Below are 26,531 nucleotides of genomic sequence, written 5' to 3'. Positions count from 1 at the left end.
AACACATATACATCATGACAGTGCGCAGCCAGCATGCTAACCTGGGCACAGCATCACACCCTGTGCTGGCAGTGTACCCCAAACTGACACGGCAACCACATAGCCAACAACAGAAATCCAAACATAACAGCATGACAGCTAATAGAGCCACCACAGGTAACACAAGTATCAGTGTCAGAATGGACTGAAGCCCCTGTCACCCCTGTCTATAAATGTGATGCAGACAAAGAGCTTAGCAATGTTGAAGTGATACATAGAACATGTGTCCCAGTCAACTAAATGCTCACACAAAAAGAACTTTAATCAGCAAGGACACCGACAAAAGACACAACAGGAGTAACTGTCTTTATTCACATATTGCACAGATGTGAAAGTATAACAACTGTACACAACATCAAGGTACAAAAAGCTGATCAAAAGCAAGATATCCTGCACAGGCAAAGTACAAACAGGAAGGCCAGTGTCCATGGCACAGGTGAGGCTCCAACACAGCAGAGCAACAGAGCCAGTGTCCATGGCACAGGTGAGACTCCAACACAGCAGAGCAACAGGGCCAGTGTCCATGACACAGGTGAGAGTAAAACACAGCAGAGCAACAGGGCCAGTGGGCATGGCACAGGTGAGACTCCAACACAGCAGAGCAACAGGGTCAGTGTCCATGGCACAGGTGAGACTCCAACACAGCAGAGCAACAGGGCCAGTGGGCAAGGCACAGGTGAGAGTACAACACAGCAGAGCAACAGTGCCAGTGGGCATGGCACAGGTGAGACTCCAACACAGCAGAGCAACAGGGTCAGTGTCCATGGCACAGGTGAGAGTACAACACAGCAGAGCAACAGGGCCAGTAGGCAAGGCACAGGTGAGACTCCAACACAGCAGAGCAACAGGGTCAGTGGCCAGGGACAAGTGCAGAGTCAGGACATGAGAAGTTGCACAGTGAGTGTATATGACTGTACCCTATCATGACCAGCAACACAACCATGTAGCAAACGATGGTCAGGGCTAGCACACCTCAATGAGAGACAGATGTATGAGGGGGACTAATACTCACATCTGGCTGTCAGGTTGACTTGGAGAGGCTGTGTTTCGGGCTCAGCAGGAACACCTGACTGGGGAGACAGAGAAACAGGTGATGTAGGGCTATCAGTCGCCTGGCAAGCTGGAGGGCTGTTTGGACCAGGTGGTATAGTAGCACGTGGAGGTGGAGTCATGCAGACCTGGGACACAGTGTGGGTGGGAGAGGTTGGAGGGGTGCCCTTCCCCTTTTTGGGAATACGGAATGGCTTCCCTGTCTTGGGGTTAATGGGAACAGCTGATGACACAATAGGTACACACACCGACTGGCCCGCATCTGGTTCAGACACTGGCACTCCCTCTGGTGATGTGCTGGATCCTGCAGGACACTTTGTCTGGCTACGCCTCTGGACGGGGAACAGCGTTTGCGACGCAACTTTTACAACGCTGTGCCTTTACGACACAACTTTTACAACGCAAGTCGTTACAACGATTTGCGCTGGGGGGCGCTCCAGGATAGGGAATAGTTTAATTTCCTAGCCAACTCCTTCCCTACTATCCACGAGGACTGAAGTTGGAATAGTAAATTAAACTATTCACTATCCAGCGCCCCCAACGCAAGTCGTTGTAACGACTTGCGTTGTAAAAGTTGCATCGTAAAGGCATGCGTTGTAAATGCATGCGTAGTAACGACATACATCCCCTCTGGACCACCTTACCCTGCTTGCCAGGTGTCCCACTTACAGTGCTCTCCTTTGCTTGTCTGCCTGGTGTCCCACTTACAGTGCCCTCCTTTGCCGCTTTGCCTGGGGTGGCACCTACAGTGCCCCCTTTGCCTCTTTGCCTGGGGTGCCAACTACAGTGCCCTCCTCCACCTGCTTCACTGGGCTTTGAATTGGAGTTGATGTGGTGGGGGTAACTGGCCCTGTGCCCTTCCTAGATGTGCCCTTGCTATGCAACACCTCCTCAGTGGACACAGACACTGCATGCCTAGCTCTACGTGAAGTTTTATGGACAGGAGAGTCCTTTGCTGGAGATGCTTCTGATGTTTGTGAGGCTGTTGTCTGCCTCATTTCTGTTTCTGCCTTGCTCTTCCCTGAAGGGCTCTTGTCTATGCATTCTGGGCTGGCTCTGCTCTTCTGGGGGGATGGTGTCTGTGGGCGGGACCGATTGGCTTGCGTCTGCTTTGCGCTCCTTGTGCTGTATCGCCTCTGTGATGTATGTGAACCGTGGTCACTGTCCTCTGATGTGGACACTGACTGGGGCGTGGACAAAGGCACCTGAACAGGAATGTGAGGATGTGCCTGTTGAAGGGCAGACGTCACTGCGGCTGACAAACCCTGGACTGTACGGTGGAGCCCACCCACGTCAGAGTGTATGCCCTCCATGTAGGCAACCACCTGACCCAATTTTTTGTCATGGTTGCTGAAGGCATTGAGCACGGCGGTCTGGCCCACACAAAGCTGGCGCAGGAGCTCTACACACTCAGCATTGAGGGCAGCAGGGGGCAGGTGCAGGCTCAGCGGTGCCAGGTGTGAATGTAACACGTCCCCTCTTACGGACACGGGCAGCACCAGAGGAAGTGGATGGGAGGCTGGGCACTGGCCGTTGAGTGGCAGATGATGTAGCAGACTCCCCATCCCCTGTGCCTGACAACATGGATGCATCACCACTCGCATCAGATGATGTAGTACTCTGTGTCTCTGCCACGGATTCCTCCTGCATACTCCTGTCCCCTTCAGATGCGCTGGTGAGCTCTGTGTCACTGGCCTCGGGTGCAGCTGTAGTGCTACTCTCCCCTCCACTGGTTTCCGGCTCCGGTTCCTCCGTGCACACTGGCAAATCTGCATGTGAGACAGATGCAGGGTTGTATAAATGACATCATCAGGACCAAGCTAATTAAACCATGCATACAGGGGATGCACAAATCAACATGCTGACCACCACACCCTGCATAAACATTTCAGCAACATTCTACATACACTACAATAGTGCCTGCAACACTGACTACCTGCCATGACTGAGCCATGTTCAGGCCACACAGCACAACACCTAGCCAGTGGATGAAGTGTACCACACACAACTTCACATGACCACAAGTATCATGCACCAAAACTCCGTGACATTGAGATGCCTCCATGGAACCGGATGGGAGGAGACACACAACTATTAGGACATGACAGTCCACAATGCCAAGTAGGCCATACTAATCAACATGTGCTACTCAGGGGCACCTTGTAGTCAGATGTGTGACCCTCATCAATCATGGTGCATGTAAAGTAGGAATACATTAGTTCACACTCAGATACTGGACCCTTCTGTTCACCCCTAACACATTTCCAACACCATCACAATGCAGAATGACCATGTGTATCCCAACACACCTGGCTATGATTAAGCACAGCATGGATGATCAACCTTTTCATGAGCTGTTAGGCACAATGCCTGATACTAGCACACATCCCTGCAGCCACTCACATGACACATCACTGCACCAGACTGCCAACATTAAATGGCTCACCGCTGCAACTAGCTCTATACACATGCATTGGCTCCCAGGCAAAGTCACCCTCACCCAAAACTCACCCATGCCTTGCTGCCTATGCTCCCTCAGACGTCCATCCAAATCCGGATCAGTCACTGCCAATATGCGGTACATCAGTGATGTTAGGTTTTGCCGTGCCAGACGCCCAGTGCGTGGTAGCAGCCCCAAGGTTATTTCGGCCACGTTTTTTACCAGCTGGCTGATGTCGTCCCACCTCTTGTGGCAGTGGGTGCGACGTCGGTTCGATACCCCCAGGGCCCGTACCTTGGCAGCAATGGCCCTCCACACGGCCTTACACTGGTGTACCTTGAGCTGCATGTATGGGAGAAAAGTAGGTATAAGTTACCATTTGCACTGTGTCATGTTCACACATCTATTACTACAGTACCAACATGCAGAGTCTGGACCTATTTGAATCCCACAAATACCCAAACTGGGGGACACCGCACAAGGGCACTCTGCATGGGCCAAATAGTCATCACAACATGCAAACATGAGGGCGTACAGGCTACATGCCAAACACACACACATGCAGGATGACTGCAATGAAAGCCCTCTGTGTGTCGCACACATCACCAGGACCATGCATGTATGACCCCCCCCTCCGCCCAACAGCACACTCAATGATACTTACCACGACATTGGGGCCACCATACAGCCTCGGGTACTTTGCCAGCACCTCGTCCACTAGCACCTCCAGCTCCTCGCTTGTGAATGGGCTGGCACGGATCTTCTCTGTTCTTGCCATCCCTGTGGACAAGTGAGACCTGTGGTTGAAGTGAGTGTTGATTAGTCCCAGGCGGCAGGCACTTCAGGTAGCAGAAGGAGAGGGTCCCAGGCAGCAGCAGGAGAGGGTCCCAGGCAGCAGCAGGAGAGAGTCCCAGGCAGCAGGCACTTCAGGTAGCAGAAGGAGAGGGTCCCAGGCAGCAGCAGGAGAGGGTCCCAGGCAGCAGCAGGAGAGAGTCCCAGGCAGCAGCAGGAGAGAGTCCCAGGCAGCAGGCACTTCAGGCAGCAGCAGGAGAGGGTCCCAGGCAGCAGCAGGAGAGAGTCCCAGGCAGCAGCAGGAGAGAGTCCCAGGCAGCAGGCACTTCAGGCAGCAGCAGGAGAAAGTCCAAGGCAGCAGGCACTTCAGGCAGCAGCAGGAGAGGGTCCCAGGCAGCAGCAGGATAGGGTCCCAGGCAGCAGCAGGAGAGAGTCCCAGGCAGCAGCAGGAGAGAGTCCCAGGCAGCAGGCTCTTCAGGCAGCAGCAGGAGAGGGTCCCAGGCAGCAGGCTCTGTGAGCAGTGGAAATGTTGGGCTCACTCCCACAGATTTATAGCCCCATGGGCTCGTTTGTGGGGTGCAAAGCTACAATTATTGGTTGTCCAGGTCTGCCACATTCAAACACATCCAATGACCGCCTCTGCAGTGGCGGAGCACGCCTTCCGCGATTTTCAAACCTGCATTATGCCACTGCAATCGTCGCTCCCATTGGCTGTAGGCTATGCCCCATGGCGGTGATGCAACGCCGTGAACAGGCGGGAGCAACCGCCCTATGTGTGGCGCAGCCTGCCCACCACCAGCAAGCCATGCCAATAGCTCCCGCACTTGTGGATGGGGTGGTGCTGGTGTCCAGCTACCGCCTGTCTACGGCGGTGTGAGGCCAGCACCACCCAGTCCACAAGTGCGGTAGCTATTAGCATGGCTTGCTGGCGATGTGCAGGCTGCACCACATATATGGCGGTAGCCATTGCACTGTTCACCATCAACTACCAGGTAGGTAGCCATCTTGTATTGGAGGACTGTTTGGGGGTGGGAGGACTGTATTACTACTCCCAGCATACAGGCCTCCCACCCCCAAATAGTCCGCCATTACAAGATGGCTACCTACCTGTGAGCCTGTTTGATAAACAGTGCAATGGCTGACACATGCTCCTGGGTTGGGGGGCCTCCATGCTTCTGGGGTGTGGGACAGGGGACCTGCTGGGAGTGGTAGTGCAGGCCTAACAGTGAAGATGGCTGACTACCTGTTAAGTGAGGCTAAACAGTGCAATGGTGTTTGGGTTGTGAAAGGAAGTACTTATCAGTGTGTTGTTTGGCATTTGTTTGCACTTACCAGCCTCCGTTCCCCCGGCTACTCCTGTGAGACTCTTAGGATGCAGTATGGCAAGCACCTTCTCCTCCCATCTTTGTGAATGTTTTCTGTGGGATGGGAGGGCCACTGTTAGTCACGTTCGCCAGCTCCCAGTTCTTGCTCCTCTTCTCGGTTAGCCCGCTACCGCCGCGGTCGGTCTTTTTGGCTGGTTGATCCTAATTTTACCGCCGGTTTATCCGCGGTCCAGGCGGGCGGTTGTTTTCTGCCTCCATGGCGGTCGGGGTGATTTTCCGCACGCTATCCTAATGAGCCCCTTTGTTTCCATCACACTTCACACTTACAAAAAAATGTGCTTCATATTTGCTTTCCCAACTGCTGAATGTGTTCAGTTCATTTACAGGTACTTACATTTTGTCATGTGTTACAGAAAAATAACAATCCTACAGCCTTTCCTTTCACACTTCCTGTACCCCAGCAAGATTGTCACATAATTCACGTTACTGTTCTTTCTTTAACTGAAAAGTGGGTGAGAAGCTTGTAATCACCAATCCCAGTGTTAAAAAACATAAGTAACAATTTGTATGTAGATATAGCCTGACATTTGACCTCTGTCTTTGAAGCTCAGCAAATATGAAAAGATACACACAGAATTTAAAGACCTCTTTATTTATTGCTTAAACATTCGAGACCCACCAAAAATCGGCTCACAACCCACAGTTTGGGAAACACTGCATTAGACACAAAAACTGGAACCATCACCTACAAAACCTGGCTTTAAGCCACATTGCTAACTAAGCATTTGTCACCTCGGTATTCCATTCCTTCATGTCATTCTAACATATTTTAATGTCTCTGTCAGCTACATAACAACCATCCTAAAGGGTTGACTTACCCACCACATACACACAGAATGACATCAAACCCACATGATGAGTAAAGATGCCCTAAAACATCTACCTGAGGTGAGCAACAGATAACAGTACATACTAGCAGAACACAATAAATGGCGATGTCCTTCAGCACTCACCTGAACACAGAGTTTCACAGGTATAATTTAGGAACTAGCCGTTCACTATCCAGTATGAGCTTTTGTTTAACAATACATTTGTCTATTACAAGATTTCCAACAACTATGCAACATAATTCACCTCTAGCAATATGAAGCACTATAAAATATGATATGAACAGAACTCTTAGATTCCATTCAACTAGAATCCTAGAACCATATGGGACACCAAGATTCAGAATAAGCTGAGGACCATACAAATTGGGGATTACGTTACACAAATTCACCCATCATAACACAGCAATCAATGCAGGCCACAAGAAATAATGAGGCAGTGCCACCTAACAGAAGTGGTGATGATGTTACTTCGTATGATTTTAAAATGTAATTTCAAAAGGAATAAATAGAAAACATAAATCAGTGACAACTTATTTGTTTTATCAGGGATTTACAAAGGATTGTATCAAACTTGAATCAAAATACATCAATTTCCATTCCCACTTTCCGGAAACCTCTGAGCAAAATGGCCAGCAACATTTCCATGGACTGTGGTGCATGCACTTAAAGGCATAGCAGGCCTCCAGTGGCTGGGTATGCATGTGATGGCAAGCACGGGTGCTTCCCAGCAGAGTTTCAATGCTCTAAGTGGTACACATCTGACATTCCTGAGAACGTGTTTTACACTTTTAATGAGACAATATCAAAACTCAGCCACAGGTGTACTGTATAGGATTGTAGCAGAACTTTCCAACAGGGCAGGAAGAAATCTATTTGAATATTACAGCGGCTTCTCAGAAGCATGTCTATATTTTTAATGGTCAAGTACTAGAACTTTCCACCATGAGTGACATGCTTTTGGGTCACTTGCACTAATACGTGGTGGCAAAATGTAGCAAAGAGGCCATCACGTGAATACCAGAACTCCCATTTTACACATGAGAGGTCGGAGAAGGTATGATGCACAATTGTCTCGTGTACAATTAGCATTTTCGAGAATGACCCTATGCCCAAAATGTGGTTGAGACTGCCCTACCGTGTACACCTTTGAAAAGTATTCTGTATAAAGGGGGGTGTGACCACGCGGGATGCTAAGCCCCTGTCCATCTTGGTAACTCCTCCATAAACACATTATCACCCCCAAATGAAATGCATTGAATTAGTCATCTATAAGACATTTTCCTATCTATTCCTTTATATATTTACTTACTCATTTGTGTATTTGACAGTTTTAAATAGCACTCATGCACCATGAAGTTTGAAGATGCTTTGCAATATAATACGAACAATGATAAAACCAGCTTACTATGAATATAGGACTGGAAAAAATAAGCACAGTCCTAGCAATTTGGAATAAATGAGATTATAGATGCAGAGTAAGAACAATAACTGGGTGGAATAGGTGAGACAAACATCAGTATGCAGTGGCAGAGAAACACCAAGGGGCCGATTATGATGTTGGTCGGAAAGCCTCCGACCGACATCCCCGGTTTCAATTCCGACCGCCTAATAACAATGTAGGCGGTCGGAATTGAAACGAGCCCATCATTCCGGCTGGATTATGATGGGCTAAAGAAGCTCATAAACCAGTTGGAGGCCCCAGCATAATCCTTGAGGACGGAGTTTCTGCCATCGGGATTACAATGTTGCATTCCGACAGGCTTTCCATTGTCGGCTTCCCGACATGGAAAGCTTGTCGGAAAGTGACTTTGGGGACCTGGCAGGACCTATATTCTACCACAGCCTCCAATTGTGCCCCCTGTTAATCCCTGCACCATGTGGCACGCGCCCTGAGGTCTCCCTTTCTCCCATCCTTGAGAATCTCTTATTTCTCCATGGGAGCTTGTGATACGGCCAGTTTACTGCCGCAGCACAAGCTCCCATAGAGAAATGGGTAAATGCGACCACACCATGTGCGGCTGCATTGTAATGGCGGTTTCGGGACCGCTTACCAGAGGTCGGTCGGTCCTGAGACCGAGGGGATGTCAGGCAGATGTGAGTCTGCCCAACATTTGAATCAGGTCCTTAGAATGAAAGGGATTTCAGGCAAAGGCATAAGTCCGTATGAAAGTTGAAAGAATAGCACAGGTAGTGAGGGTGGCATGATTTTGGGTCAATTGCACTGATAATTGGTGGCAAATGTAGCGATGAGACCATCATGTGAATACCATTTTACATGTGAGAGGTCGGTGGAGGTACGGTGCACAATCATCTGGTGTACAATCAGCAACTTTCAGAATATCCCCATGCCCAACATGTGGTTGAGACTGCCCTACAGTGATAATCTTTCACAAGAATTCTGTATAAAGGGGATGTGACCAACCCGGGTGCTATATAGCTGCCCATCAGGTTGCTCCTCCATATACACATAATCATCCCCAAATTATTTATGTATTTGACAGATTTACATAATACTCATGCACCATAATGTATGAAGATGCTTTGCAATATAACATGGACAATGATAATATTTTCTTGATTCTAATGTCGGACTGGAAGAAATTAGCACAGTCCTACGAATTAGGAATAAATGAGGTTATAAATGTAGAGCTAGAAATACAACTGAGGGGAATGGTGGAGAAACATCAGCCGACAGTGAGAAAGAATAATTAAGAACCAAAGTGATCTCAGGCAAGGGGTAAATACGTATGAAAGTTGACAGGATAGCGCAGGTAGCGAGAAAGCGATGGCTCAAGAAGGGCCAGGAGTCCTAGTGAGAAGACTAAGGACAAGACAAGACAACGGAGTAATTGGAGCGTTTCTGTCAAAATAAAGGAAGAGGCACACCGCATGGAGTCATGAAGACTTAAATAAGAGACAGCAGAGGTACCGTAGGCAACTAAAGACAAACAAAAGACTGCACATCTAGGGTTGAGAAGACCAAGGTAAGCAGCCATGAGTTTTGGAGAGGTTAAAAGGGAAGAGCGGGGCAGAGCGAGGAGGATAGACCTAGAATCTCAGGTGGAAGAATGCAAGAAATTAGGACAATCACAGAGAGAACATAGATGTTGTTGGGATAAGAAGATGGAGGGTTTAGTTCTCAGGACAACTGGTAGAAAGTTCCATAGCAGAGTTGTAGCTCCTGAAATAGACCCTTGCTGGGAGTGCGTGGTTTCGAAGCCTGGGCAGAAGATTGTTTTTACTCCCCATATCTCTAGTGCCACCTCACAACGTAAGGTGGCTAGAAAGGGAGGTAGTTTTATTCACAGTGCTGCACATACAATATAATGGCAATCACCGGGGAACATCCTTTACAACGCAACTTTTACAACGCACTACCATTACGACGCAACTTTTACAACGCAAGTTATTACAACGCATTGCGCTGGGGGCGCTCTAGGATAGGGAATAGTTTAATTACTATCCAACACCTTCCCTACTATCCACGGGGACTGGAGTAGGAATAGTAAATTAAACTATTCACTATCCAGCACCCCCCAACGCAAGTCGTTGTAACGACTTGCGTTGTAAAACCTGCGTCGTAATGGCATGCGTTGTAAAAGCATGCGTTGAAACGTCATACATCCCAATCACCACATGGCTTAAAAGAAGCTGCATGGTGGTTGGTCCTATATGGTGCCAGTTCTGGTTTTCCATTAAGATCAAGATGCAATGCACTGATCTTGGTCTGGACAGTTACACGCCCTCACTAGCTCCAGGGGACTGAGTTAGGTGTCACAAAACTAAGTAGCATCGTGTACCAGCTATCTTGCTGAAAGATGGGTCATGGTGGAGGGCATGTCAGCGTGAAACAAACTGACTTGGTCTGAGGTCCACAGAAAAGTAATTTGTCAATACTTTTTAAAGGAGAATAAGTGTTCAATAATTCCTTAGAGGCAAATAGTGGCTGTTCATCTCAGATTTGTATCCAGAACAAAAACTGAGCCTTTCAGCTGAGAACCTCAATCAGAAAATGGCCAGCACTTGTTTCTTGACATCCAAGTCACTTAGTCAGGGTCAGTCTGTAGTTTTTGAAAGGTATAAAATCACATAGAATTTACCACATGTTATACACAGACAGTAAGAAAAAAAATCAGTACAAACAAAAAGAGTGAAAGAAAATGATTTCCAGAACAAAGAAAGGATTCTATTAACGAAAAAATGATTTTCCATTGATATCGTTGTCTATCACTTTTTTAGACAATACGTGTGTAGACCAGGCATGATTTTACATGTACTTTTTGCACAAAATATTTTATGTTCTTATCTTTATGTATTGAAAATATGTGGATTATTTTTCAGTTACTAGAAGATTTTATTTCTTTATTGGTTCTTAAAATCGTTTTGTTTCACTCTTTTTGTTTGTACTTATTTTCTTACTGTGTGAAACGTGGCAAATTGTGCGTGATTTTATATCATTCCAAAACTAAAGATCTGCCCAAAATAAGTGACTTGATTGTCAAGAAACGTGTTGGCCATTTTCTGATTGAGTTGATCAGTTGAAAGGCTTCGTTTTTGCTATGGAAATAAATCTGAGATGAACCATCAATATTTGTCTCTAAGGAGTTATTGAACGCTCATTCTCCTTTAAAAGTATTGACATATTGTTTTCCTGAAGACCTCAGACCAAGTCTATTTGTGTTTCATAGATTTGTGAATGCTTGGGGAAGGCACTGCAAATCTTATGAGGTCCCATGTCTGATTATTGGTGCCTTTTTCCAGTGGCGGCTTGTACTAAACAGGGTTGGTGCGGGGATGAAGGACATATTTAAAAGTTTGTGTTTGATAGCAACAGATGTCTGTTTTAGAAACTAGAAGGCTGGTGTTTTGGGACAAAATCACAGTATTCACAAATGTACTTCAAGCTGGTATCAGAGTGGTACATCATGCTGATTTTGAGAGACTTGCTGCTGTTGATGGTTTCTTGGTGCCAAATGGAACTTATTGCTATTACTGATTAGTGTGAAGTAATTTCATCATATATATTAATAAAGCTTTTTATGACATTCTTACTGCTGCTATCCGAGGTCTGATTCTCAAAAATTGCTGTAACCTCTCTGTTATCTGAAGTTAAAAGGGCTATGTAATCTGAATGCAGGACAGTTGTAGGAGCAGTCTAGCACTGCTCTCCATGGTTTGATATTGTATGGTGTTTGCAGCTTTTGATTTTTCTACCTTGCCCCTTCTGAGTGCATTCTCAGTAGTAACAGATGGAATGTGAAAGGTAATGCAATATAGGAGTGAAAAAGATTTGATAGAATCTATATACACACATTAAAAAAGAATATGCCATACCCAATATGTTGTAACTGCCTAGAAAGCCTCAAAGTCACAGCAAACCTAATCACCTGGAATCCACCACGGTTCTATACTGTCTCTGGTCATCTTCAACCTTTACGTGGAGCCGATTGATGCTCTACTCTCAGATAACATCATCACGATTTGCTGACGATACACAACTAAAACTCTCCTCCTATTCAGACATACAGCACCTGCTTGGATATCTAGAGGTTACCAGATGCTCAACTCAACCAACTGAGATAGAATACTCATTTTTGCCAAAAACAACAAACAACACAAATCTGGCTCAATGACGTGAACCTTGATGACTTGGAACCTCAACTTTCATCAAATGCCAAGTTACTTCACCCCGGACACCAATCTTACCCTCAAGGGATACATTGTAAAAAAAAAGACAGTCTAGTACCAGCTTTCTCGCCTAAAGAAAGTGAATACATTTATTCTAAAATGAGACTTAAGATCTGCTATTCATAGTCGCTCCCTCTTGCAGGTAGCTGGTGGTCATGCCCTGCCTCATGACCTTCCACACTCTACACTGGCACCCCTTAAGGGAATCCTAAAGGGGTGCACATCATCCCCACCGCGATAGAACTCCATTGCCTCCCCTTGCTGGTCTGCACCATCTTTGAAATTAGCTGCATCATTTACAAAGCCATCATGATTAGGACCCTGGGTTATCCTACAGACCAGCTCACAATCTCTTGTGGTTCTTGGCACTCCCACAGCCTGGGCACCATCAGACTGCAGTGTAATAAACAAAACACAAAACAACAGCCCATTTTTTATCTATGCACCCAGGATCTGGACAAAATCCCTGTTCCCTCAGGACCTCCCGGAGCTGTTCCAAATTAGGAAAATGTTGAAGACTTACTTCTTTAAAGAATACTACATCAAAATGCATTAACTGTCCACAACTCAGCTTCCTCCCATGCTACTCGTTGACTTTATGCTTGTCTTTGAATCTGATGCCTTTTGGCTAGGTTCAAGTTGTAGAAATACTATATACATATATGCACACAAATGCTGCTAGTTGTATATGAACTTTTTAAAGGAAATTGAGCTGAAAAATGCAATATTACATCACTGTGTTATAAAACGTTTTGCAGATAAAATGAGTGCAAACCACACTCATTTGGAGGGCAGGACGTGCTTGCACATCATCAATATACTGAAATATTTAGCTAGTGACCATTCAGTGTCTTTTACTTTTAAGCCAATTTATGTGATAATAGTGGCATATAATTCACACTTCGGCCTGTTCCAGTCAGCAACTTTTCTTGGGGAAGATCCCCTTGCACAGCTCTGGAAAAATCCATCTTGCTTGCTTCCTTTGGCTTGGGGTTCTTTGGGGTGGATATTTACACCCGCTTCTTTCAGAGTTCACCAGTCAACATTGGTGCAGTAACCAGGCAGGACACTGAGTGAGAGATAAATGGTGGTTATTAAACAGAGTTACATTAATCTCTTCTTAGGAAGGCTATTTCAATTGCTAAACAGGAGATTAAACCAGTATCTTAAAATCTTGCTGAATCATTGTAAATGAGGAAATTTAAAACAAGTGTTAATTAAATATTGTTTCTGCATGGCATTTTCCAGGAGAGTCAAAATGTGAATTTCAGCAAAATTGGAGATATTTCCCTCCTGACATTCACAAAATGTGTATCTTAATTGTTTAAATTATGAATCCTTTTCTGATCCAACAAAATCCTTCATTTGCACGACAATATATGAATGCATTAGTTAATCCATGGAAATTGTCCTCTCATTCTAACCATTAGAAGTGTAGATGGTGCAAGCTGGACTATGAACCTCAGCCACATATTTTATCTACACTTGTAGGGTTGATGAATGTCTATTTGAAAGGTGTTTTTAAGTAGCACAGCTATATATATTACATAGAGGCTGTCATCACAGTGTAGTTATAGTTAGGTCAGAGTTTCTACAGGAAGAAAAAATTTTATTTCGCAAAAACTTTGGCCCAGTTTGACAAATCTGCACAAAATGCAATAGTCTGTAAAGGAGCAGGAAGGGCACACCCTGCTTCAAGAGACATCTGGGTGAAATAAAAAAAAAATCAGGGCTCCAGTACCAAGGTACCACTTCCTGGTACAGCTGTACCATGGTACTCAAAAACATTTGAAAACAATTCAAGTGTCTGGTCATGGACCAGACCCTGTCACTAATCATCACTGTGCATGCCTCAGGCTGTGAACAGTGGAGTTTGGCTACCTGCAGTGAGTTGGGCGCAGTGACAGCCTCCCACTGCTCACTGCTGAAGGATGTGCATAAAGGTGGTTAGGTACCTGCAAGGGTTGGTCGCAGGACTTGGACAGAGGCCAGGTCCTGCGCCCAGCACTCAGCCGCGCATGGCCAAAGGCTGTGCGCAGTGAAGAGGTTGACTGCAGTGGTGAGAGGGGTGCTCACAAGGCCTGGGCAGACTCTGCAACCAGCCCCACTCCGTGCATGGAAAAAGCCATGCACAGTAGGGGACTGGGCCACAGCGGGTCCTTGAGTAGGTTGGGCGTATACTAAAGTTTGAATATGATAAAAAAAACAAATCCAAGAAATTCACTGAAATAATAAAGGCTATTGTGACAATATAGTCAGGTGTTGCAATGAACAAAAATAATGTTTAAAAAAAACAAAAAAGCACTCAAATTCCAAAATAATAGTTTCATGCGCTAACTACAACTTACCCCACTGCCATGTACCGTTCATAACCTCAATTTGACATCACTCATGACAAGTTAAAAAGCCTTCATGACTGACATCATTCATGACATCCCAGTTTCTGGCATATATTAAATAAAACTCTTTCTTCCTCACATCCTCTCCAGGAACTCCCGTCCAGGAATTAATTTACTTTGTCACATTTTTCTGAGACACACTGACTACCGAAGAAAACCGAAAGAGGCAAATATCCACTCACACGCTGGAAAGTATTGGAAAAGGCCGAGAAGGTGCAGCAAAAGGGGTCTCTGTACATCACGAGGTGAAACAAAACGCTAGAAAACTCAGTATTTCACAGGAAACAACTTGGAACGTCAACAAAAAAATTGTTATTTATGTATCAAATTATGTGACCACATGAATACTAGCGGGAGCGCTTTGTTGAATGTCATGCATATTAAGTATCTATCTGTGTGTAGCGGCCAACTGGTCCCGTTTTGGATTACTTGATGAGTTCTTTCCTTATTAATTGATTTGGGTACTCGAATATAGCGCTTAGCGAACAGAGACGACACTTTGGAGGGGAAAAAAAATAAAAGGAATCCTCTGGGATTTAATCCAACACACAGCACCCTGAAACGCGTTTCATTGCTACTAAGGCCTTCAAAAATCCAGCATACAGTGTGTTAGCTAATGGCTGAAGGTATGTGGCTTAAAAACGAAAAGTACATTTCTGGCATTCCCACAGTGGTATCTTGATTCCTCTGAGCTTTCAGATACTTAACGCAACAACTGACATACGCCAAAAACCAGCTTGGGTTCTTGGCTTCTTCAGTGGTTGTCTGTGTGCGCTGTGCAGAGAGGCCAAATATTGGATGGGCATATACTCTGAACACCCTTTAACCCACAGACAGGCACTGCAAAAAAACGTACTGCCTTGAGCTTGAACACCAGAGCTCTTTAACGTGGCCGTTATGAACACCTGGAGGCGACTCAGCTGAAATGATGCACTTTACAAGAGCAATACGCTGAATGAAGAAAGAAAAACGCACAAACTCCTGAGAATTGCTAACACTCACACTGCAAGATAGAGTAAAACGCGAAATATAAAAGGGAAGTAAATCACTGATATGAATTACCATACCATGTTAATTCTTCAGAAATTATCAGTGTTTTCCTAGTTAGTAAAGGACATGAATATAGGGGTGCACTGTCTGCACTATAATACTAGCGGGTCTGAGACCAGGAGGAACCAGGCACACTTAAGGATCAGCACAGTAGTCGCGTGGTAGAAGCAACATTTTGTGCCACGGCCAGTTGTGCTCTGAGCTTGATATATAACTTACTCCCGTGCTGCAGAGAAAGCCAACTGCTCATACTTCCCTCAACCATGTGATCGAGCGTGTCACATGACAGGAAAACATGGCTGCGCCCGTGGCCGGTGTGGTACTGCTCCCTTTGCTGAGTCTGGGGCTCTTGCTTGTACTCGGACCCTTGCCCGGGGGCGGATCCTGTGGCTGTCAGGGGGGGTCCAGGGAGCACGGAGGGGAGCACAGCAAGCACGCGGCACACCGGTACTCCAGGGAGGCCAACGAGCCGCTCACGGATGAGCCGAGGAGGACGCCGCACCCGGAGGTGAGGACAAGGATTATTTGCGGCAGGGGGGGTCCGCAGCTTTGACTGATGAAGGGGACACAGAGACTATTGCTCCAGCTGCGGGAACCTTGGGGGTCGAAACGCGCCAACATTTGCTTTTAAAGCAAGAATGGCCCCTCTTTAAAAACAAAATACTGAATTGCCACTCAGACACGGTCCATACAATGTGGAACCCGCCCTCGTATGTAACGGATTCATGTTGGCTCAGCGCCTAGAGGACTTGTCCTAAATAGGACGACACTAAATGCATGTAAAGAAGAAGGAGCCGTATCACATGTTTCAAAATTCTGGAACTGGCATCGAACTTTATTTTATCGTAACTATTCTCTTTTTGATGTTCTGCCTCTAACGTTTTTTTCACTCACTGGCGATACACACGCATACTTCACACAGGATTGTCTGAGATATATTTTGTCGAAAGTTAATGGAATTTTGTCTACGATTACCATGCTACATGACAAACATGTACTAATCTGATTGTCATAATAAAGCGGTAATTGCTATGTAGATTTGCTTTTGGTTGATCAAGTGTGTGTCAGTGTTTTGATCTGTAGAAGTTAACAGAACAGCACAAACTATTATATATGAAAAGTCTGTCCTTCAAGTTGTCTGTCCTAATCCTTAACAGCGGTCTTTATTATTCATGGGGAAGGTACAACCCATTAATAGACAGGGCTAGAACAAGCATCGCTGTTCCAGTCCGCACCTAGGTCCCTGATACACATGTACCAACCAAGCCACACCATTTTCTCAATATGTCGGCTGTCATGGTTTTTACCATTACAGCTTCACAGATGGCAAATGCTGTATAGCTATAATCTATTATTGGTATACCTCGTTTAGTGTAAACACAATTAAATGTAGAATTATGTAAGCATACACTTTAAAAATTACGTTTTATGAAAGATTCTATAATAAATGCATATTGAAGTAACAATTGAATTGATAAGTGCATTAGAAAAAGAGTGCAAGTGCTATATTTGATCCCGTCTCTGGCAGATTTACAAATGTCTGTTACACAGACCATATTCCAACCTCATTAATGACAGTTTAAATTAATCATTTGGATAACTGCTCCAGGTATACAAAGAAATAATAAATAGCGTTTTTTTGTTAATAATTATTTTATTGATGAGAATTCTAACAGTATTTATTAGTGCTTAATTTCAGGGGGTGGTTGCACTTATTTTTTGTGACCTGCACTTATTTTTCTACATCAGATATTTACAGAAAGCAAGAAGGGGAATAACACACAAATCGTATAGATGGAGGAAGTAAAACACTAAAAAACCGTCACCAAGGGAGAATGTAGGGACCTGCAAGAGTGAGATAAAGGGACCTTTAGTGGTTTAAAAAGGCTTGAGGTGGATTTAAGAATACCCGTTGAAGTATTTGGTGCCCTCTTTAATTGCAACGGCCATGTGCATCTGAGCAGAGCTTCGGCACTCTTTATTTTACTATTAAGAACTTCGTTTTATAATCCGGGAATTCATAAAATGAAAATTTGCATATTTACTTTCGTATACACATTAATTAAAAAATATAATTACTCATCATCACTAACATTTTTATTTTTTAGTTTGCAGTTAACCTGGTTAATATTTACATAATTAATACATTACAAATATATTTTAAAAGGTAAGTTAGTTACCATTTTTAAATTTAAGTGCATTACAATTCTCAATATTTTGACACTATAATATAAATTTCGAAATAATTTAACATTACATTTATAAAATGGCACTTTATCATTGTAACACTGAATCAAATCAGTGTTAGTTTAATTCCCTGCCTCCTTTGTTTTCTGGGGGAGTGTGTTGCAGTACCAGTGGTTGGCCATGTGTGGTATTGGGCGTAATTTAAGGCTAGGCTGGTGTACATTTGAGCCTGTAGTGACACTACTGGGGCTGTAGTACATTTAGAAGTGTATTCTGTGATTAACATTCTTATGATTTTTTTGTGGATGTATGTTTTGTATTAGCATGCCTCTTCCTTAACCACTCCTTAATTTTCCCTTCACGCCACCCCTTTTACAGCAATTATTTCCCACGTTCCCACTATTCCCCTGGTCCTTCCCATATTCACTACAAAACTGTCCACTTACTTGTACGAAGATCTCCATACAGAAAAGACAGGGCAGGCAAAGGTGGAGATCTCGGGACCGAGGTTTGTTTATGAACTGCATTTTAATAGTATGTGAAGTAGTACCACTGGAGTATGACTTTAAAAATAAAACCAAAAACACAAATGTTCTGGCTAGTAATAAAATGTGTCGCCTGGCCCGGTTCGCCACTGTATTCACGTTTAGTGCTGGTGCATGAGCAGAAGCTTTATCTATCTACTCTACAGCATGCTAAGTCCTAAATCTCTCATGCTCCAGATCTCCCAGCATGCGGGCCTGTTTCATCATTGAGTCCATTTGGGATCTGGAATTAAAGATGCCTTGTGGCCTGTCCATGGAGGCTAGAACTATTTATTTATTTATTTATTTTGTATACTTATAAAGCGCGAAACCTGTCACCCCAAGGGCATCCTGGCGCTTGAAATCAACGTTCACACCACATACGCTGCTTAGACAACCCTGGGGAAAAGATGAGTTTTCAAGGCTTTCCTAAACGGGAGGAGGTCCCTTTGGCTTCTTAGGGACAGTGGTAGCGAGTTCCAGAGCTTGGCCGCTGTGACACTAAACGAGCGGCCCCCCATCCTCACTCTCTGGAATCTCGGTACCACAAGCAAGTGGTCCGAAGCAGAGCGTAAGGACCGCACAGGGAAGTACCAGACAAACATGTTCTGCAATGGAACCGGGCCTTGTCCATGCACCGCCCTGAACACTAAGCATGCAGCCTTGTAACAAGCACGTAGGTGCACCGGCAGCCAGTGTAGGTCTCGTAAGGCTGCTGTTGAAGAGCTGTGAGTGGGGCGGGAAAGAGCCAGCTTGGCTGCCAAGTTCTGCACCCGCTGCAACTTCCCCAGTAGTGTTTTTGGAGCCTCCAGAAGCAGCGCATTACAATAGTCAAGACGATTTAAGATGGTACCCCGCACTACTTCGGGCCTGGCCTGCTCGGGGAGAAGGGGCAGAACTTTACGCAGCATGCGAAGCAGCATCATACACGTGGATGTGGTCTTATTCACGTACATATCCAGCTGTAAGTTGGGGCCAAAAATCCTGGCCTACCCTGCCAGAAGCCTGCGTAATCCCTGCTGGTGGTCCCAGGTTTTCCCTACATATAGAAGATGGTTCCACATATGCTCTTGAATATTTCATGTAATAGGGTTCCAGGAATGACCCCTGATCTGTAACTGGGTGGAGATAGCATTACTGAAGAATTTCCACATGTGCAGGCAAACTTGAACCCCAATAGTCAGGTTAAATTGGTGCTACTGCCTCATTAACATTGTTTTCAGTATGAATGTTAAAGGGGTCAACTGGTGTAGAGGATATCAGAAGGGATTCTACTTGCCCAGTCCTGAATCACTAACATCCAGCAACAAAGGCATTCTAGAATGTTGCTTTGTTTGATGATGATGTCTGTTTGCGCTTGATGTATTGTGGCATCATTCAGAGGATTGTCCATTTAAATTGGCCCTGGCATTGATCCCCAATATTTGCTGGCTCTAATTCTGTAGAAGAGATTAAAGGTTCACCTTTTCATGGGCTTATTGATTTCACGCTACCTCATTGACTGCTTGGAGACTAATCCCTGACTCAAAGAGCGCAGAACGCATCGCCTCATCCACAGAGCATTAGAATGGCTCCCAATACAAAACCACTGTATACTTGAACAGCATGCATCACATACAAAGCTCTGCGCCAAAACATCCTTCTATACGCAACATGGAATCCTTTTTTTTTTAATAATTCTTTTTATTAACAGAAATAAAAGTATGATGGTCATCACAGTAAGGATACATTATATTCAAATGTGCACATCAGGAGACATAAGGCATAAGAAACATTAATCGTGTAGAAATAATAAAAGCAGTGCATCACACATCAATTAACAATGCGAGCGGTTCGTCAACCGAGACAGTTTGAGGGGGATCACATATATTGCCTCTGTACTCGTTCCAATTGGACCAAACTTCAATACATTTCCGTGGGCATCCACGTGCCACATACACAGTTTTCTCCTGGAGCATGCAGCAGTCCTTGTCAGTCTTCCATGTGCCCAGTCTTGGAGGCCTCGTTGCCCCCAACATGGAATCTTAAAGTGGTGGGAGAACAAAGGAACTCTGGTAGTCCATTCTGTAAACAAAAATCTTTAGGTCCACCCAAGAAAATGAACCATTACTCTAGAACTCAGAAAATCACAATGTTAATTAACTTGCAAAAAGGGACGAAACCATACTTCATAGGCATATTGGTTACGCACAAATGTTCCAGAAAAAAAGAGACAGGCCAGCTCGCTAATTAGTCCTTCGATGTAAAAGTGACAATGCACTAGCCACGAAGAGACCAATGCGTACATCGAATGGGATTCCTGAGAACATTACTAGGTGTCACAGCATCTTGATGTCATGATTATTCGGAAAAATGCTCATTCTTAGTATACCCCTTACTTCCTCGGTCATACACGCCTCCCTCCGTAGAAGATGCACAAGATCCTTGGAAGCATCTTCTGACAATCAGTACTTGCCAGTTGGTCAGAATGATTGTCTCCTTCCTTCTTCTTCGTTCTTCAACACAGACTTTCTGTTGTGCTTGATGTATATGGGAAAATGCAATAAAATATTTTATGAAAGCAAAATTCTGAAGTAGTTTATATACACTAAAGGCACATCATTTATCTGAAAATTTTGTCTGTTCAGACTCAAAATCTTTTTTTTTTAATCAGTTTTATTGATTTTATTTATGTAAGCAATACAGTCTGTTATGACATTATTTTGCACATCAGGAGGCATCCATTGTTACACAGTTTTTTTCTCCCTTAATATACTCGTTATTTTTACAAATGTTCGTTATAAATTGCTATAATCGTCCAATAATTGCATGCACATTTTGTTACACTCTTATCGATGTTGTGACTTTATACATTCTTGATGACTCTGCTGTAAAGAAGTCCGGCCTAGAACACGGTAACATACCCCACCCCTCACCCTCCTGACTGGCTCACTCCCTTAATGTCTTGGGGTCAAGTTGTACATTCTTACTTTGATTTATCACTCCTTAACTGGTGTGTTTACTAAGCATTTTCTTATTGGGCAATATTATTCCGGGGACGATACTACATGGGCTCAGTGTCTTGTGGGGAAGGGGACGACACTCACTAGGGCCCAGATGGTTCCGCCAGATCCGCAGCCTTTAGTGTTTCCAGCATCTGGTCCCACTCGATGGAAATGGGTGTTTTACGCACCCCATGTAATTCCTGCTCAGACTCAGTCACCCTAACTATTTTAACTGTAAATATGTAAAAGATGCACAGAATGGGATGTATTTTTTTATCTCAAATTCACAAAAAATAGCCAGTACAATGAACTAAAAATGTAAAGCATGTGTTTAAGTGTATTTTGTTTGCAGTCACTGTCCACTCTAGAGGAAACTACAAACAATTGTTTTGTAATGGGCCCTTTGGATCTCATGGGATGATTATGGACTGGACTGTTTGCTTAGTGTTTTCTATGAAATTAACATTACCCACAGGTCGCCCTTATCCTCAACCCATTCATTACAAGTGAGATTACTATCTCACTGCAAAAGCAACAAATGATGGACGGATTGCTGAACAATGCAAACATTCACCCCCAGATCTGGGTTTAATCCATCGTTCTTTTGCCCACCACACCACCCCAGTTGGGACCAGCCATATGCAAATCAGTATCAGGAACAGATGGCGGACTGGCACATTACACACGTCTGCTCGTCCGTCAAGAGCTGCCTGTGGGCCTGTCACACTGGGGAGAAGTGGCAGCAGGTGTCACTGCTTCGTCAGTTTTGTTTCCCTCGCACACAGCTCTGACTCAGTGTGACTCTTATGTGTTATTCTGTCTCGAGGACAGGCTGAAAGACCGTCTCTTTTACTTAGGCTGACACAAACTACAGATCTCCAGGAGACGAGCTCGTGGCATCGTAACCTGCTGGTCCGCAGAGCGCGCGGGGCTCCGGGCCTGGGGCTCCGGGCCAGGGGCCAGGGGCTATTAAATACGTTCACCTGTCGAGCAAAGTCTCAGACCATACAAAAGTGACAAAGATGGACATCGCCCAACAGTTGTCCCTTAGAGCAGTAAAACAACCGCAAGGCACCCAAAAAACACCAATGGACGGCAAAGTGCACGGAGAGAGTCATCTTCACCGGTTGTCTTTGAAGAATAACACGAGGTTCAGGCAAAGGAGGATCAATTTCACCTGGCAAACACTGCCGCCAGTATAAATTACTTAACACAGTAACCACACACCTCGGCCCATGGATGGGCATCGGCGTGCACATATGGCCACTTCCACCATGAAACAAACTGCAACACACATGAAACTGTAAAACCAAGCGTTTGATATGCACATAACAATATGAACAAAGTGCCATCCATATGCAGTGTTCTTAATGGTGTTACAACAGACATGACAAAGTGTTAACTACGGAAAAAGAAATAACCTTTGTTCTCTTGCTCACTCACTCACTCCCACTCACACAGAGACACAGACACACACATGCACGCCATACACGCACGCAAACACCCGCACAGTCATATACACATGCGCGCAAATACAAGTAAGCATACGTCAGCAGCAAAATGCAACCCACACGTGGGATTATGCCTAAAGACATTAAACTAAGCGGTAAGCATAAGTCTTGCATTGTGCTACATAAAAATGTTTTTGTAGTACACCGGTCAAAAAGCGTTGGAATCCACCTGCATTGCACACTTAAGGCCTATGCCGCAGTCGTGACCATATGATCACCAACATGTGAAACCGGCGCCTGTGGCGCACCGCGGTGGCCTTTCATCTAGCGTGCTCTGCTATTGTCATTAAGTGTACTGATGTTACACCTGTGTCTTTTCTTTAGTCACTGAAGGGAAACAACCACGATACTAACAAGCATTTGCAATGCAATAGGTCTCGCGTTTACGTGACTTTAAGCTATTGGCATTGTAAATGCCTATGCCTTTTATTTATGTTTTAAAAACGAAAACAAAAATAAAAGGCATCATTATTTGCAATGTCAATTTTAAATCTGTTTTTATTGCTGAAATATCTATGCTGTACATTCTACAATGGTATTTTGTGGTTGTCCTTGGGGATTCTGTGTTTTTAGAATGGTAAACCATTCCAAAAAGACGAGACAGCCTTTTCTTTGTTGGATTCCTTGTCTTCTCCCCCGTGCCAAAAAGATGCAGGGAGAGTGACAATTCCATGGTTTAGAGACTTATTAAGGAAACTTTGTTGGAGATCGGTTCAGATAAAATGAGACCCAAATATTGCCTGCCTGTATGGTTTTCTCGGTCCTCTGGTCTGGAGGAGGAGTTGCAAAGGACTGAGAATCATTAGGGCAAATACATTGCAATAGATCTGCTGCCTGAATTGATAAAAATTTGAAGTCTACCATGAGTTTTCTGGAGGATGAGGTCCTGGAAACATCATTTGGGTCTCTCATACGTCAGTTTCAGAGCTCTGCTCCCTATATGTATCCATACATTATTTAGGTCCTTAAAAGAGAGAGTGGAAGGACTTGGACAAAATTATGCTCCAAATTGTATCCTTTACAGGTTATGCAGAGGAATTTTTCCAGATTCAATCCTTATTGATTCTTTTGTGGCCAGTTTGATGGGGAGAAGATCTTTGGCGGAGGTTGCTGGTATAAACGATTCTGCGTATAAAAAGATTGATGCATTCTGACTTAAAGTACATATGTGGCACAGTCTCTGATCAAGTCTTTGTACAGATCTAAGGACGATTCATCTGATTGTTTGCGGTAGCAAATCGAACTCCAAGTGGAGAACATATCAGATGTTTCCTTTGATGTGGTAAGGGCCTTGTCTGGAGGGACTTGTGTAGCAGTCCAACGGAACCTTGTTTTATAGGACTGGTGCACTGATTCAGCTCAAAAAGTATCTGCTTTCGGGTTGCTGTTCCAAGGGAATCTTTTGTTTGGGGCAGAGCTGCAGGATAAGCTCTACAAGTTATTCAAAGAAAATAAACATTCTTCCTCCTTGAAACCTATTGTTGCTGAGAAAAAGCCTCTGAAACCCAAATCTTTACCCCAATTCCAGCAGTATCTGAGGTTTTGTGTCCAGGAGGCTCATTATCAATTCAGGGTGCCTACGTTCGGCCTCAAGTCAGTGTCCAGAGTCTTCACGACCATTGTGGCGTCAATTCTTCTGTTGGGCGTTTCCATGTATCCTTACCTGCACTATTGGCTCCTCCGTGCTCCTTCGCCATCTTGCCTTGGTCTGCTCCATGATCCATGGTGATGGGTTTCTGCCCAATCAGGGGAAATGTCAGTTGGTTCCATCCAGAGATCTGACTTTTATGGGACCAAGTTCCGTACCGATCTGAACAGAGTGTGAGGTCTCTGGCCTCGAGGGAAATGGGTTGTCTGTCCCTGCTGGTCTGTCAACGGTTGAGACTTCTGTGGCACATGGCTGCAGCGGTGTTTACAGTGCGTTGGGCCCGGTTTCATCTTCAACCTCTGTGACATCATCTACATTCATCCTGGGGCCCAAAATCAAAGGATTTCGAACATGTGGTGCCAGTAACTGGAGACGTTGTCAAGGTTCTGGTTTGGGGGACTCAGCAGGACTCTCTCTTCAAAGGCATGGTGTTGCAACCGGACCCTCCCTTGGTTCTCATGAAGGATAGCAGCTTCTCTGGTTGGGGGGGGGGGGTGGGGGGGGGAGGGGCCACCCTGGGGGACAGGTCACTGCAGGCTCGGTGGTTTCTGCACTCTTCCAGTTGGTGAGAGCTGATGACTGTCTACCGAGCTGTGATGGGGTTTTCGGCTCTTTCTGGTGGGGCACAGTCTGGTGGTCCGTTCCGACAACCAGGTTATGGTGGCTTAACTAAATCATCAGAGGGGATCCTTTCCAGTTCCCTGAATGCTGTGGCTTCCCTGCTTTTCTGGGGGGGAGAGGTTCATTTACAGTCTCTGGTGATGTCTCATATCAGGGGTGTGGAAAATGGGGTGGCGGACTCTCTCAGCCCGTTCTTTCGACCTTCCCAGGAATTGTCTCTAACGAAGGAGATTTTTCTTCAGCTGTGCGAGAGGTTTGGTTTGCCTTTCCTTTCCTTTTTTCCTAAGCGACTCAATGCTTAAGTTTCCAGATTTGTTCCTCTGTTCGCAGGAGGGTGCCTGGGTGTGGACGCGGTGACTCTCCCATGGTCGGATCACCTATTGGATGCTTTTCCCATGATTCTTTTCATTCCTAAGTATTTAGCTTGGCTGTTGGGTGAAGCACGTGTTCTTGTGAGGATGTCCATTTTGGCCCGGCCCTCTTGGTTCCCCAGGCTCAAGTTTCTGGCATTCAGGCTATGTGGATGATGCTGTGTTCACCCTCTCCTCTCTGGTCGTCTCACTTCCTGTCTCTACAGAGTCTGTGTCTCTCTGTTTGGAATTTGAGAGGCGCGGTGTTTGCAGAGTCGGGGTCTGTCTATACATTTAGCGAATGCTATCCAGCTGTCCCGCAAAACATCTACTTGTAAGTCCTACCAGAGGCATTGGGGTAGTTTTCAGTGTTGGTGTCATCCTCTTCAACAGAGAGACAGGCCTCCCAGGCCCTAGGTAATGACAACACAATCGTCATTAAACAAGCAGACAAAGGGGGTGCCACAGTCATCCAAGACTTTGATGAGTATGACATGGAATGTAGACGACAACTTTCCAACAGTACCCACTATAGACCCCTCACCGTAGACCCTACCAAACGCCTGACAACTACCATCATGAGTCCTGTGTTAGAGGGAGAAACCAATGAATGGCTATCAAAAAAGGAAGCAGAATTCCTCATCACCACCGAACCAGTAACGCCCTACTTCTACACGCTGCCTAAAATTCACAAGGGGGTTACCCCGGTGCCTGGCAGGCCCATTGTCTCTGGAATAGGGTCCCTATTGGAACCTCTATCCCAATTTTGCGACGTCTTTCTGCAACCTATAGTCAAGAAAATTCCTTCTTTTCTTCAGGATACCAGAGACGTCCTACGCCTGCTTGATGATATGGATGGGAGGGAAAATGTCGACCTCATACTGACATTGGACGTAGAAGCCCTCTACACAAATATCCCTCAGCAAGCCACACTAGAGGCAGTAGAGTCTGCTTTGAGGTCGGAGGAATGGACATCACCTACCCCTATCTCTTTCATCATGGCTCTTGCGAGTATAGCCCTGACAGAGAACTT

At 45.1% G+C, this 26,531-nt stretch overlaps 1 protein-coding gene across 1 annotated transcript in view; it reads left to right on the top strand.

The window, feature by feature from the left end:
- The first annotated feature begins 15,935 nt into the window (after window positions 1–15,935).
- The window catches only part of SUMF1 (sulfatase modifying factor 1), a 268,047-nt gene continuing 257,451 nt past the window's right edge, over window positions 15,936–26,531 (top strand). The window contains exon 1 of the mRNA XM_078661661.1: window positions 15,936–16,181. Within this exon, the coding sequence (XP_078517787.1) occupies window positions 15,969–16,181 (213 nt within the window). The 5' untranslated portion in view covers window positions 15,936–15,968. The remainder of the gene's footprint in view (window positions 16,182–26,531) is intronic.

Source organism: Lissotriton helveticus, chromosome 9 (genome assembly GCF_964261635.1).
Source record: "Lissotriton helveticus chromosome 9, aLisHel1.1, whole genome shotgun sequence".
NCBI classification, from domain to species: Eukaryota; Metazoa; Chordata; class Amphibia; order Caudata; family Salamandridae; genus Lissotriton; species Lissotriton helveticus.
Note: the sequence above shows the minus strand (reverse complement) of the source record. Positions and strands in the feature narration are given on the sequence as shown.